Source organism: Hippoglossus stenolepis, chromosome 18 (assembly GCF_022539355.2).
Source record: "Hippoglossus stenolepis isolate QCI-W04-F060 chromosome 18, HSTE1.2, whole genome shotgun sequence".
NCBI lineage: Eukaryota > Metazoa > Chordata > Actinopteri > Pleuronectiformes > Pleuronectidae > Hippoglossus > Hippoglossus stenolepis.
Genome location: NC_061500.1, coordinates 15,106,256 through 15,122,638, shown reverse-complemented (window position 1 = coordinate 15,122,638; position 16,383 = coordinate 15,106,256). Strand labels below are relative to the sequence as shown.

At 41.0% G+C, this 16,383-nt stretch overlaps 1 protein-coding gene across 11 annotated transcripts in view; it reads right to left on the bottom strand.

Moving 5' to 3' along the window:
* The window catches only part of dab2ipb (DAB2 interacting protein b), a 143,601-nt gene that overhangs the window by 18,128 nt on the left and 109,090 nt on the right, over nt 1-16,383 (bottom strand). For all 11 annotated transcript variants that reach the window (XM_035184054.2, XM_035184043.2, XM_035184047.2 and 8 more), the window contains 3 exons: nt 2,794-2,938; nt 1,344-1,488; nt 5-241 (listed from right to left, as the gene is read on the bottom strand). In XM_035184054.2, the coding sequence (XP_035039945.1) occupies nt 5-241; nt 1,344-1,488; nt 2,794-2,938 (527 nt within the window). The remainder of the gene's footprint in view (nt 1-4; nt 242-1,343; nt 1,489-2,793; nt 2,939-16,383) is intronic.

Below are 16,383 nucleotides of genomic sequence, written 5' to 3'. Positions count from 1 at the left end.
TCACTTGGTGAAGTTGGCCAGGTTTTGGGTGACTTTGGCGATGAGCGTGAGGGTGCGCGCCGTGCGGTCATCGGGATACTCCTGCATCAGATTGAAAAGTGACGGGGACATGATGGCCGGACACAGAAACCGCAGGAACAAAGACGCACTGATCAGACGCTCGCTGATGTCCGGTCGACCCCGGTTGCTGCATTCCTGTCGCCACGACGCAAAGACCTCTTTCAATTCTCGGGGAAAGACACTGTGGAGAATAAAAGACAGAAGTTAATTTTGAGATGATTAAAACTTATTTTTGATTCATTGTGTGTTTTTAATAACAAGTTCATGGTCATATGAAAAACATAAACAAGCACCGGTAAAGATGATATTTAGAATTATTTCCAGCGGCAACCCATTTCTGTCAGTAATCCCCAGAAGTGTAAAGTAGCAATTCCTAATAACATCATTAATCATTAAACACAACCTGGATCTAGGTTAAGTAGCAGAACATTTATGGATGTGTGGCTGATTGAATTAATCAAATAAGTAAAAAATAATTATATGAAAGTCGACAGACAGTATTTTATATTAACATATGAAGACTACCTCCTCAGGCAGGCTACAGCAAATATTTAAGGCTTTTGTCTAATCCTTATCAATACATTTAAAGTTTTTTTTCAAAATAAGAAACTCAATCATTGTTTTTTCACAAAAAAAGCTTCTTTAAGGAAACACACATGGACCAAAGTTAGCAGTTTTTGAGAGCAGAATTTGGCATATTTCCTAAAACCATAATTATGGAACAGATAATAATATCACTTTGAAGCTCTTTGTGCGAGTGAAGGAGTCTTCACTTTTACTCCTAATGTGAAACTTAGAATAAAACCTATTCAATAAATGTTTTAAGAATCATAACTAAATATCTATTACTGAGGTCTTTAAATTCCTCTAAATGAAGCAGATTCTAGAGAGAAGTAGCACAGAAGCATCACATAGCTCCTGAGAAATGCTTTGGAGTGATTGTAAAAAAAAAACATTTAGTAAAGCAATATGTCAAATTCAGAATAAGCTATTTTCAATTTATTGTTTGCTTTTGATTTGAGCGTCTGATGGGATGTTACATTACTTTTCGTTTTATTTCTGCATTTGTCAGTGATGCAAACAACAAGAATGTAGCACTGCTGTGACTGCATTTACATTGTATGCCTGTTTATTTTCTAACAGTACTAACTAATACTTTTGTGTGTTGTGTTGAATGCAATAAAATAGGAACGGCATTATTATTATCAGTTATTATTAGCTACACGACCATCAGACACTACTACAGTAATTGTTTATGTCAGGTTGAATTCCATGTGTCTCACCAGTATGAGTTGATGATTTTGCAGAAGGCCAGCTCACAGCACATCTTCAGGTTACTCTGGTGTTCTGGGAGGTCACCTGACGAGCACTTGGATGGATCCACCTCACAGTTCTCATCTGACTCGTACAGAGCCTTGATGAACTCGCCTGAAAACAAAGAAAGAAAGAGAAGGGGAGGTAAGAAATGAAGGAACATCTGGGCTTTTGTAGATCAATTTCCTTAAAGTATCTTTGAGACAAAAACAGAACTAAGATGGTTATTTTTCCTGTTTGTGATTTGAAGTTGTGTGAATCTAAGCTGGGAGAGAGGTTGTCAATGTCATCCACACTCTGTAGTCAGGCCAAAATAGAAACGGATAGTTATGAAGTTATTTTTCAGAGCAGATCACTCTCTAGTTTGACCTTTGACAACAAACACAAAAAGCTGAAAAGATCCAGAAGCTTCTTGTTCGACTAACACTCACAAAAACAGAGGAACAAAATAACTACATCATTATTATTTCCTCCTTTCAGATAACAGACAGAGCTTTACTGCTACAATCTCAGTGAGTGAAAAACCTGCTATATTTCATTATTCCACTCTAATCAATATCATTGAAATGGGGGAACAGCAGCTTCTTTTGTCCCTAGTGCTCTAAAGATAAAGCTTGGCCGTCCTTGTGTTGCCCCAGTCGCAGTTTCAATGATTCCAATAGTTTAGCCAAAAGTCAAACAACAGAAACTCCAGCGATGCATAATTCACCAGCCGTCAGTATTTCTGTCAGTAAAGGCAGCATTTCTAGTTGAAACGATTGTGCCACACACACACACACACATACACACAGAACAATATAAAACACACACAGAGCATTAATATTAGCAGCGTATACAGGTGGTGAGTGCCAGGAAGGATGTGTGCCGTTCGGAGATTAAACCACCGCTGTGTACATTTCCGAGTCAGGCTGGGGGAAAACAGCATACGGTGCATACTGATGCTTATTGTTACGACTGCAGACACACAAACACACTGGATCCAACCTTGGAGTAACTCTGTACAAGTGGGAGTGCGAGGTCAAACAGTCAGCTCGTAATGATTTTCTACAAATCTGAGCCTCAGCCCGTCACAGTTGGATAAATCCAAAATCCAAGAAAGACAGCCGCACATATCGTATGTTGTATATTATGAAAGAATTTGGACAAATTGCACAATCATAAAACAGCCTAATATTGTATACAGCAGGGGTTCTCAAATTTTTCTCAGCCAAGGACCCCCTTCAATATGGAAATTATTCCAGGGACGAATCTGGATAAATCTGAAGGCCACAGTAGCAACAATAAATACTAATATGGACAGACATGGATTAACTAAATAATCGAAATAGACAACAAGCATGACTTGATAACAGAATTTCTTCTGAATAGGACTCTAAGATGACGGCTTTCACTCCTTTTCCACATCAATGCTCCACTCACCCAGCGCGTCCTGCAGGTACTTCTGTCCCACCAGTTTGAGGTATTCCTCGATGGCCTTTGTGGCGAGCGTGTTCTCTCTGAAGATGAGGTGCTCGTTCTCCCCGCAGCGGTCCACCTCCGACATCATTAAGTCTGTGAGGAAGTCCTGCAGAAAATGAAAAGACAAGACAAGCACAGGGTCAACTTCCAGTCCTATAATCCCATGTGATTAACCACACTTGAGTTTTATGAAGATATAAAGCAGGAATTTAATGAATGACCATGAAATTTAAATGTGTTCTTGGGAGGTAAAAACTAAGGAATAAGTAAATGAGGGTTTATCTGATTCGTCTTCATCCTCTCCCTCTTTTTTTTAGTCTGTGATATTTTACATCAGTACCATGGTCTGAAAGTCTGTTAGCTGTTATGCTGCATTCACACACAATTAAAATAATGGGAAGAACAAGAAAAATGCCCCTGGATGCTACTTCTGAGGTCCCGGGTGTTCACACAATATCCCAAGATAGTTAGTGACATGACACTGTCACAGGAATATGAAGGGAATGTTCTATTAGCAACTATTGTGAACATCATACTCTTATAGTATCTTATGCAGCATAAATGTAGATGATCATGATTTCAAGTATCACTTCTCAACGTTACCGGCGGCACCTGTACTGTGCAGGGACACTAGGAAGATGCGTGCGTCTCTCCATACACGACACCTCAACAGTGTGACAGGTTTTCAAAACATGTTTTTTTTTATGACCAAATTAAGACGCAGAGAGAATAATTTCTGTCATTACGATAAAAAGGCAGGAAACTAAATAGCTCCATTCATTTCATCCTTTGAGTTTGACATCTCCCATAGAGAGACGGAGAGAAACAACTTTGTGTTTATGACCCAACAAATGAAAAACTGTGACAGGACTCAGATTTTTCAAATGATTGCAGCAAACATTTTCTTCACTTCGATTCAACTGCTCAAAGACTAATTTTTGACATTTGTACAATGAGAGCATGGAAACATAAAAATGCCCACTCACACAAAAGGAGAATAATAGCTAATTATAGACCTCAACGGCGTTGTTTCTGAAAGTAAAAATCCCATACATTTTCTGGATAGAGATTTTGATATCAACAATAATATATTAATCATCCAAAGTAGACTTGCCACAAGCTACGATAATGTAAAACCATGTTACATGGTCCTGTAGAAGCCACAAGTTTGTATGATATCAACTGTGTTTTACGAAAAATTTGATTTATTCGCGAAGTCAAGGAAAATAACTACACTACCCATAATCCTTCATGAAATTTACTTCCTGAATCAGAGCCATTCTAAAAGTGGGCGGTCACTGCTATGTTTTATAGCCTGGAAGCTCCACATCCCAAGTTTCTTCTAAGTTATTATCACCTTTTGGCTACACATTGCCAATTTCTAATGCTTTTTTACTGATGTGTGAATTATTGATTAAATCTTTTGAACAAAATCATTTCCATGAAAACGATATATTACTAATCCGGGAAAGAAAAGTAACAGGTGGAGATGAGCATTGAAGCTTCCAAAATTCAAAGTCCGACCGGCAGAGATGGAAATGGAGCCACCTGGGGATGAATCATCCCGCGTTTGGATCCCTTCAACAAATTTGTGGTTGAACTCTCATGCGGGTCCCCTGGCAGCTTGTTAAACCAGGAGAACCAGCATGGCAGCGATGGGAGAGAGGGAAAATGACAGATGTATGGAGAGAAAGAGACAAGGAAGGGGGGAAACAGAGACAGAGTGGTGGTCTTTAAAGAACAGAGCAGGAGGCGAAAAGCGAGCAACAGAGCCTCTCACATGGTTTCAGTCGCTGCTGCATTTCAGCCAGTTATCCAGCTAATCAAAGATACACCACGGGGAGCCAATCACCCACTGATGTGCATCGAAAGTAGCCTTTCTGGAGTTTTGGGGCGCATTTCTGTATATAGGTTATTTTCATACTGAAAGATAATGAGATGAGTATCACCATTCCTCTCAGAATTTAGAGGCTTTCATGTTCTAATGTAACACAGAGGGTATGAAATTTCTACTTTTCTTGCCCTGATCAACATAAAAACAACCTTTACTATATACAATGTGTTATAAATGATTTGATATGTGTTCAGACCTCTACATCATCACTGGTGCCATCTGGTTCTAGAAGTCATATCAATGGTCCAATGGAGATGCCAAATGGTAATGGGACTGTATTTAAATAGATCTTTTCTAGTCTTATCGTCCAATCAAAGTGCTGTACTATACAGGCCACATTCATCCATTCACACACACATTCATACAGCAGTTCTATGGGGAGCTCTTTTTCTATCATACACCATGAGTTACCTTGTGGGTCAAAGCCACCCTATAAAAACTATATTATATAGCTCCATCTCTGTAGAGTTGACTACAGTATATATACACTGTAATATAAATAAAACTGTAGTATAAATACACCTGTATCTGGACGGTCAATGTGCTCTGGGCAAAAACCTACAAATGAGGAAAATGGAACAACTCAGCGAAAAAGTAAATGAAAAACACGTCGGGGGATGTAGACAAGAACATTTCTCTACCACTAAGAAATTCCTGGGAGTACAGTTAAATCAATGATTATTATGGAACAGACCATAAAGAAAACTGAGAGACTGTGCAAGAAGGAGACCAGGGAGGGAAGCCGCCAAGAGACCAACGACAACTCTGAAGTTGAGTTACAAGCTTCAGCGGCTCAGATTGAACAGACTGTGCACACAGCAGTGAGCTGGGTGCTCTGCTACTGTTTGCAGGAAGGCAAATGGAGAAGTTAACTCTGATGAGACCAAAACTGAGTTGCACTCACAGCATGTTATTCCTCTTTTACACCAAAATTAGCAGATATATACGCAGGTTTTTTAAATGTGGCTAAGCCTGTTTAAAAGTGTAAATATAGTTTGTATTTCTTTGGTGAGTCATGTTTTATGTCACGAACACGCGCAAGAAACTAAGAAGCTCTCTCACCTCGCCAGTCTTGCATTGCATGCAGGACCATGACAAAAAAAATCTGTTGCACATTATTCCAAAGATATTAAAAACAATAAGTCAACAAGATCCTGGAAATACAATGCGCATCTTCATAAGGTGCAGAAAAGGTGCAGTGTCAGCGTCTACTGTTAAAGTAGATTGTGTCCATTCCCATAGCAGACACCAGCCAGATGTTAGTGGGTTTTTTGACCAGTGGAAAAGGGGCTTAGGACTGGACATTATCCCAACACAGAATCCCCAGTAAGACGCATGGCTGGTGGTGGCAGCATCATGCCACAGGGAGTCCAAAATGAATGCAGGGATAAACAGGAAATCCTGCAGGAAAAACCTGCTGCAAGACAATGAACCCAGGAATAAAGAGAGCGCTTCCCCGGGACGGACTCAAAACAGCGATGTCCTGGAGCGACCCAGTGAGAGTCCAGAGAGGAGAAGCCTCTAATAGACAGTAAATCCTCATAGCTGTAAATTGTTTACATTCCTATTCATATCAGCAACAATAGAGTTTAGGTTATTGGTTTGTTCATTTAATACAAAGTTGTCACATCAATTCTGAAATCATCATAATTACAATTACATTTGACATCTTTATGATATTTTGAATAGAACAAACTGGACAAGGAAGAGTATATGGTTATTTATGGACTCCCGTCATTAAATCAGGGTTCATGTGTTTCTTTTTCCTTTTGGAAGAACATGTCATCCTAATCCTAATTGTCCCTCTAACCTCGACCCCTCTCCCTCCCTCTCTCTCTCTCTCTCCTCTCCTCTACGCTCTCCTTATGTGGCCGCTGAAGCGAGGCAAATCCAGGCCTGATTAGAGAGGACGGTTGGATGAAATGAGAGGAAGAGGGAGGCAGAGAGGGAGAAGGGAAACTGAGAGAGAGACATCAAACTAGAGGCAGAATAATAACTGAAGGATTTCTGCTGGTAGAGGCTAAACAAAAAATTTGACCCAGCGCCCTCTTAAAATAATCTCTTATAATGATGGGGCAACGCTTGAGTAGTTATTTGTGGAACCTAAGAACTTACAGACATGGATTTCTATGAATAAACTTGGCAGTTAATTACAACACATGGATATAAAGAAATTAAAGCGACCATAATGGTGGATTTGCATATTTCATCTCTGATTATTGACTATTTTTCACTGGATACCATATGTTCTACAGATTGATTTCTTACCTCCCAGGTGGCAGTCGGTTCTCATTTCAGCTGCTACTAAAATAGAAATGCCGCCAACCGACCATCTCCTTAATGATTTTCTGTTTTTATCAAAGTTGTGTTTACAGCATGTTCATGCAGCTACAAGAGGGACCATTGTGAAACTGTTGTTTGCTCTCTCTATTTTCTTATTTGTTAAGTGTCCTTAAGCATTGTTAAAAGTGCTGTATAAATGTATTATTATTATTTACAGTCACATCAGCACTTTGAGATAAATACTAATGTCAGCATGTTGACATACTCACAATAACATCAACAAGCTGACGTTTAGCAGGTAGTAAATACACAGCTCAGTTTAGCGCTAGTGTTAGAGTGCCAACATTATTGTCTTTTTCAAAATCATGACTAGTCCAGTTCTATCCCTGACAAATTCCCATATACTGCATTTTTTAAATAAATCTTATTGTAATCAATAAATCAATTTAAATCGACTAAACCAGACCAGGTATAAGTAAACACAATGTGTAGCCTAGCTAAACGGGAATGTCAATATTTACCTCCACCAAGGAGGATGTTTTCACCCCTGTTTGTTTGTCAGCAGGATTACGCAAAAAACTACAGATTTCCATGAAACTTGGTTTAAGGATGGGACGTGGGCCAAGAAAGAAGTCATTACATTTTTTCCAGGAATCTTTTTTTATCGCTTTCTTGAAGATTGCCAGTTGGGATGTTTTTTGACATTTTCACCAATTTCCCAGGGGATAATTCATGGATCTTGATGCCAAAAATCGGACATATTTAGGGAACGGATATCTATGAGTGTGTGCAATTTGGTGCAGCTTGATTGGGGAAGGGGACTTCTGGGCCTTGGCGAAGGTCTACTGAATGCCATGTAAGTATTGCACGTATTTGCTCATAAACCATCAAGTATGGGACAAATGGAAATTTTGAATAAATGGTTGACGCTAGAGAAAAAGTAACAGGATCACCAAAATCAGCTAAATTCATCCCTTGGGGACCATGACATGCTATCCCTACAGCCATGTTGCTGATGTGGCTAAAACCTTGAAAGACGAATCTTCGTTATCATCTGACAACCACGACTAACGCAAGTTTTATTATTCCTGTCATGAATCACATTGTTCAAATCACGTTCTCGACATCATGTTTAAATATGTAGAAATGAAAGATATAAATGTAAAAAGTATAGCATGCTTTAGAAAATGATCAGGCAGTGATGCTAAGTACGTGTGAGATTTGTTGTAATAAGCTGACTCATGGAGGAGAACCAGGGTCATAGAAGTCTGAACAATCACGTCTTAAAGAGAGACTGGAGCTCGCTGCTTTTCCTTCCCATCATCCCTCAGCCTTTTTCCTCCGACTCCCTTGATCCAGCAGTCGCCCCCTCCCTCTGCCACAGCGCTAATAAGGAGAAGTAGAACGCTCTCTGTATCGCTGCCACATCTCATCAGCCGAACCATGCTTCAAAAAAACTCAACGCCCCCCCCCATAACACACAGAGCGCAGAGAGAGGGTGATATGAAGATAGGGTTGGGGCGGAGGGTAAGACGGTGCATCATGGCTGATCAGATCTAATAAATAGCAGGGAGCGGCCCTGCTGAAAAAGATTAAGTTCCCTGTAGATGGGGGTTGCTTGCCAGTAAAAACTCATAAAGTCTAGTCCAACAATATAATCAACACATAGGCACAGCCCTGTGTGTGTGTGTGCAGTGCTCACGTCTCTCTTCGGCCTTATTCCACTGCACATTGTGTAGCTACAAGTTTAGTAGATGAAATGTAAAAACGTGGTCTCTGCTTGAAGTCTTGGGTAACAACATCATCTCCAATATTAGAATGAGGGATCACACTGTCTGACAAAGAGCAGGACGCAGTGATGTCTGAAATGACTTGTCCTTTCCAATTGCTGTGCCTTGAAAAAGTTTGAGAAAGAAAAGAGTGTTTAAGAAAATCGATGGAAAGGGCCAAGTTTAATGCTTTGTACCCACTCAAATGTTTTTCTGTGCTTGTGTTGTGTTTCTATGGTAATATAAGGGAAGACAAATACAAGAGCGAGAGCAATGAAATGCCTTAAAAGGAAAATTCTGGAGACTATTTTCTTCTAAATTCAGTCTTTTCAAAGAAGTCGACATCATGCAGCCTGCTCCAGCTACTTCTGATGAGATCAATCTTACCCTGCTTCATAGTTCTGCAATGTATAACCTGCATGGAAATCAATGCACTTCACGTTGCATCAAATATTATAAAAGGATGAAGCTGTTATAATGGTTAAATGATCGAAAACAAAACACTGAAACGTATTCAGGCCAGTGCTCACACAGTATTTCATTGTGAGAAAATATGTCGACAAATCCTTGTACTTTGTTCATAGTGGAGTTTGGCTCTCACTGCAATTTTCTGTCCGAAACCGACCTGAACACAAATATGATTTCAAAAGTTTTGTCCAAACCCGGCCCGACACTTGACGAGATCAACAATTTAGTTTATAGATTTTTCCTTTATAGTGAATGTATGGAACAATATAGAATAAGTCATACACTGTAGAACTAATACATAATTGATATAATAGGGGAAATCAAAGATTGTTTAAAATTACAGTGTTTGGGCTCAATAATTGGAGAACTGTCACAGATACAGTGTGGTCCAAAAGGCAGAGCTCACTTACCCAGAATGGGAAAGTGATCTCAGAGTGTATGTGAGTGGAAAAAAAGGGAAGTTGAAACCTGTTTAATATTAACTATTCGACTGATCAATGAGCCTGGTATTCCAGCCTCGGGCAAGGGCTGATATTCAGGGAGTGGAGAAAACAGGAATCACTCCAGCCACTCCATCCTTCACTCTCCTCCTCCTCTTTCCATCGCTACCTCTCTCTGCATCCCAGGGATTCCTTCCCCAGAGACTGGTGGCTAGTGTTACAGCGCCATAGCCTGCAGCTCTTCCTGTGAGGGTCACACTGGGTTGATGGAGAGGACCGGAGGCCGAGTGGAAATGGAAGCGGCTCCTCCCCGAAGGCGCGGGCGCTTTTCATGCAACAGAAAAACAGGAAGGGCTGCCGCGCTCCTGATTTGGCTGTTAGAGCACATGATCATTATGAAGATAGGTTTGACTGGAGGGGGGGTATTGCAGAGAGTGTCATCAGCTTCCGAACATCATGTTTGCCGACTTGCTGTGTATGTTCCCCATGTTTGTCTGTGTGTATTTCTCTATGTCTTGTATTTAGTGAGTGTTGATGTTAACAGCCAATGAGGCTGCGGTGTATATTTGATCACTGAAAGGAAATTTCTCCCACTTTTACATGACAATTAAGCTCCTATGAACCTGATCTAAAAACATGTCTTGTTGGTTCCGATACTTCCTCTTGTTTCATTGTAGTTAATTTACTTGCTTTTTTCTTGACTTTTCCAGGCAAATGATATGATCTCACTTAAATTGCTCATAGTGAGATACCTAAACTGACCGACACTGCCATCCATTGAGCCAGGCAGCTTAAGTGGCTAATCAGAATGGCAGATTTTAGTTTCTATCAAAAAGAGACAAACAATTGCAAAAGCAAGTTTTAATTTTTAATTTCCTATCTTTATTCTTATCCTCTGTGTCGGTGCCTTCACCTTTCTCTGTTAGGCCGTTTTCACCCCTCCTCCATCACTGCACGCTGTCAGGAGATGGTCAATAGAGATCCTGCTGGAATTATTTATCAGGTCGAGGATATGCCACAGTAGCCCAAACTGTACAGGACACAGTGTGAGGAGAGAAAGTGCACTGAAATGCTTTGCTTTCATTTCCTGTGTTGCTAAGAGCTCATATAGATCTATGGCCACATGACGAGTCTACTGTACTCTATATGACCCTGGCTCCCTCACTGAAAAACACATCTCACTCATACACACACACGCACGAACACACATCTATCTCCTGTATCATCCATTTTAGTTCAATATAGGCAGGTGCACAGAATATTGTCCGCAAGTGCAAATCCGTGTTACATTTTCTACTCTGCAAAGAACAGAACGGTGTCCTCCTGGCTCCTGCACAACTGCAGTTTGACAAAGTCATCCTGTTCTATGTGATAGTCGTCATCAAGAATATCTCAGGCTTAATAACAGAGTTGGACAAAAGAGAGGTACATTGAGCCAGCCACATGTATAACAAAAATAAGTAACAAGAGCAAAAACAACATGTAACATAGGCTGAACAGGTTATAGGATTTGATTCAGAAGATTCTCTGTACACATAATATGTGCAGACAGGGTTTTTACATGTAGCCATATCATAGCTATTAAAGGTCAACATCAAACACCTCTCCTGTGTTTAATTTGAGGGTTTGATATCCAAAAGAAGACATATTTGTAGTTTCAACTACCAGAAACCATTTCAATGTCGTTTTACATCTCTCTCAGTGTTCCCTATGGAGCTCTAGCAAGAACAGCTCAGTCAGCCAATCAGAGGAGAGAGCCTCTCTTCTATTCAGCTGTTTTGTGGGTGACGCACGGCCCAGGCCAACCGCAGGTAACAGATGTCCTTGCCTCCAGCTCATTCTCCTCTGCTGCTGGACCCTCTGGGCGCACCAGGACAGTGCAGCGTGAGAGTCCAATACCATCACCAACAAGAAGGACATGAGGACAAAAAGCAATGACAGCATAGACGGGAGATGCGATCACTGTACGTTACAACACTTACAGGCTATGATTCTGACATTTTCCCTGTAAATGTGGAGGGTATTGACAAGTGACTAGCATTTTATGAACACTCTGGCCCTCCCTGGGGACGACTGATTCATTAAAGCCAGGCTAAAAAACTGCCCAGAGGCATACAGAGCTACCAGAGTGCTTCCTGTCATGTTAGTAAATCATCTGTCACACTGTATTACATACATACAACAAAGTGTGCCTATGTGCAACAGCTGTGGGGATGAGCATCACTGCCCACTGATGGCAGCGCTGAATGCATTAAAAAGACACTTGCGTTTAACATAACTGAAGCTGTGCTGCGGGCTGGCAACAATTTTCTCACAGCGGATGCAGAGAGGATGAACTCACATTTTTCGGCCTCTTAAACAAAGCTGTTAGTTTACCTCGAGGAGCAGTAACATAAAAAAACACAACGGCATAATAACCAGAGCGCCACCCTCCTCTGGCCAGTTATTGCCAGGATAAATCCTCCGTATCGTCACTTCCAACAGTCCGCTCTGCTGAGAGGAGCAGCAACAAAATTAGAACCCTATCTCGCCAGGGGCTGAGGCGTCGAGAAGACTAGATCAATAACGCAGAGGATTTGTGCCAGGAGTGGATATTTTGGGATGAAAGAAAGGTGAACTTCTCCAGGCAAATGCAGCGCGGGGCTTGTTGTTGTTACTGTGGAGCTTCGAACAGCGCTGTCTGGATGTAGAGACATAACAGCAGGTCCCACAGGGGGATGAGGCGGCATCATGACCTTATAACACAGGAAATGAGCTGGAATATTATGACTGGATTTCTCATTTTGATTTCAGATTTTTTAGATTTTATAGCGTCAATTTCTTTAAACATAAAATGTCGATAGTTTATTTGAGGTTTTGGCCTCTCTATGGGCGTTTTCACACCTGTCCTGAACATGGTCTGAACCTTGGTTCATTGTTTGCATTTTATCTGATTAGTTTTGATAGTCTCCGATACATGACATTGATTGGTTTGTAGACGGGCGTGCGTCTGACGTTGGTGTGTTGTCAATTGTTCCATTGTATTCACTAGGGCTAATCTTTCAGTTTGAATGGAGAAAACGTTGCCACTGTATTACTACCAACAAGATGAACGTCCTTAGCATCATCAGAGGCAAAGACTACAAGCAATCCTGTAAACCACTTTCGCTTCTATTTCTATTGTTCAATGCTTTCTCAACTTCCTGCAATTGGTCCAAAGGTCCAAACTATCCCAAAATCTGTTTTTCACATTGCAAACAATCATGAAACATGGCTTGTTTAGTCTGGAGACACACTTGTTTTTCTGGTGGTCTGAGGCAACTTTCACACCTGTTCAGTTGGTTCAGACTAAACTGAAAAGTCAGAAGGTTCGAACCAAACAAGCAGGTGTGGAAGCCCCCCTTAGACCACATATATCCTAATACAGCTGCAAGCCAACTTTCCCCTGCATCAAATCGGATAAACCCGCTATCTCTCTGCTAATGCCTTGTGATCACATAGGTGTGCATAAAGTCAGCATCTGTGCAGCCATGCAAGGTGGGCCCGTCGTGCTCACCACATCCAGACATCAATACATCATCGGCAATGACATCTCTCCAGAGAGCTGTGGCCTCAAGATGCAACGAAGCATGAAAGAGAGATGAAGGAACACAAAGACGGAAAGTGGGGGGAGAACAGGAGAGAAGGAGTGGGTGTGCAACGGAGCAGAATATTCCGGGTGTAATTATTTGGCGATGGGTGATAAAATGACACATGGAGAAACAGAAATCGAGAAGTGCTGCATGCTAATTTCCATCATAAGCCCCAATCTGCATCTCTCAACAGTTGCCAGCTGAAGTTGGAAGCTGTTTCCCACCTGTGCACAGCTGATTGAGCACGATGCACATCAGCAGAAGTTACTTCTACATCTCAAAAAAGAATCTTCCTGTTCACCGTGAGAGACTGTGCTCTTTTGCAGAGGTGGAGGAAGCATTCAAACATTTTAGTAACAGTACAAATAAAAAGACAAAAAAATACCAAATTGAGTTTACATCCTCCCTCTGAACTGCCCTGTGATTGGTATATAACTTACCTACCCTAATTTTAATATATTTATATTTGGTGTTACTGATAGATAATTTCATAATAACCTTAATGTAAATCAAGGGATCTGAGAGAAAACTAGACTTCCTCATCTGCTCCGTGAGAGAAGGCCTTGACCAATCACAGGGCAGTTCAGAGGGAGGATGCTCTGATTGGCTACTAAGCAGATGCAAGTGCACGTCCCTTAGTACAGACCATTCTTTTATATTTTGAAAGAAAGCTGCAGATGATAGTGATGACAAAACTTGCATTGTCATTAATGATTCATTAATTAATGGCTGAGTCTTGGCGGTGGCCTCTTCTGAATCCATTGTAGCTGTAACACATTACATTGATAAAATGTAGTGTAGTAAATAACAAATATTTGCTGATATATGTAGTTTAGTAAAAGTGAAAAGTACCGGAAAAATGTATCTACTTAAGTAAAAAAACTAAAACGTAGTTAAGTACAGTGACAAAGTAATTTGTACTTTGTTAAATCCCACCGCTGCACTTTTGTGATTTCTCCAACTCAAGTACAATGAAGAGTCTGTTTTTCTGTCTGAGCCACAGAAATCAGCTGTGCCACTGACAGAATTAAGACCCTGACTCGTGGATTTGACTTGAGTTGGGATAGTTGAACTACACAACAAGAACAAGGAGGAGGGTAAATACCCAAAGGGCCTTCCCGAATATAAATCAGCCATGTTCAGAAAAACCACACCCGAGTTTGGCAACGCATGACAGAGGAACTTCCATCATCGGATTGGAAATGAGCAAACGACGCAAAATTGGCCAAAATAATGTTTATGTAAAGGATATCCTAATTAGGCCTCTGGATTATTTTAGGGTAAGTGGTTTGCTGGTGGGACTGCATGTTGTGTTTGGCATGACGTGACGGCTTTATCCATCAAGGCTGAAGGAGAAGCGTGCACTCAAGTCTGCGTGTACTAAATATGTCAGAGCATGTCCCAGTGCCCTGAATGATAAAAGTCTTTTCAGAGGAGGAAGCTGCAGTAACTGCGCTCGCACTTCTCATTCCGACAGTGGCTTTCATTAATTCTCGCTGTTTACATCAGTCCAAAGGCGGCTGCTCGCCTCTTCTTCTGAAGGCGGCTGCAGCTTTTCTCTGTATTTACAGCCCCAGAAGAAAAAAAAGTTTTTATTAAAAGGAATTTTTCATGCAGATTTTGTCTTCTTCTTGAACACAGTTGTGGTGAGGACATTATTTGAGTCTCTCTCTCGTGATTAGCCATCTTGAGGCATCATCTCTGAAGCCTGTAATATTTTACAAGCAGCACATCCTACTGCCAGCAGAGAACCCACTGGGAAGAAATATTTTGGAGAGAAGGAATAAGTTAATACGTTTTAGTGCTTTGCTCAGAAGGTGGGGATTAATTGAGAGTAATTAAGGATGTGACTATCTTTCGAGGGAACAGTCGTGGCCCTCTAACCCCCGTCACTCTGAACCGGCAGACTGGAGGTATACGTAGTGGTTGTGGTAGACGTCACGTCTCTAAGCGCCAATCATTCCTCGCTCCGCTGAGCTGTGATAAAGCCAGAGAAAGTTTCAAACTGATGCTGATGAGATACTGTCAGGAAAACTAAACTGAGGTGACAAAGGGGAGACAACAAAGAAGTGAATGATGCAGCGATGAAAACAGCCTGAAGCAATATTCACTAAAAGCTCAAACACGACAACTTCAGACGTAACAAGAACAAACACCCATTTCCTGACAAAAATAAACGTGTTCATAGGAAATCCTTTGAAATTGAAACCATTAGTATTAAACTTTATTTAAGGCTGCAACTCATGATCATTTCTATTATTAGATCATTTTCTCAATCAATCCCCAAATCACCAGGTGACGAACAGACCAGACCTGGAGCTACAGTATTTTTATTACCCTCACCCATTCAGTAACTTGCCCAAAAACACTTCAGCAGGCGTAATGGGGAAAACTGTGATCGAACCGCTGACCTGGTTAGTGGACGACCGCTCTACCTCCTAAGCCAGTCACCCAGTTTAACACCAAAAGTGGAAAAAACAAAAAAAGAATGCATCTCCTTAAATAGACATTTAACTGTTTGTTTGGTCGATTAAACCAAATGAACAATCGCTCAGCTCTAAATTTATTATTCACACCTCATCAGCTTCCAATAAGAGTTTTTTTCCTGTCATATCTCTTATTCTCATGTTTACACAGGGATAAAATGCCCAGGATTGTTGTTCTGCACTGAAAAGACACACGCTTTGATACCAAAAGTGAAGTGAAAACCAGCTATTTTGGATGCATGGTACATTATCTGAGCCCAAACAGCCTGCTGTCATGGGAGACTTAGCTCCTACTGTGGTAGACTAATCTCCTCGTGCCTGTAGTGCTCGAGACTGAGGTAGTTATATTGTGCTTCCCTTCAGAATCGGTATGCTGGGAAGCACTGCAGGGGATACATGTAAAGGATTAGCTCGAGTTAAAAATGTAATACAGGCTGGTGCAGCAGGAGGAAAATCACCTTCCTGTCTGGTCTGTGTCTGCGGCATATTATGGCTGCGGGGGTCAATAGTTCATCGGATGAGCAAGAAGCAGAGGAATAGTTAACCTCTGTGTGCTTCTATTATGTCTCGTCTGTAACACATGGCAAGATAATGGTCGGA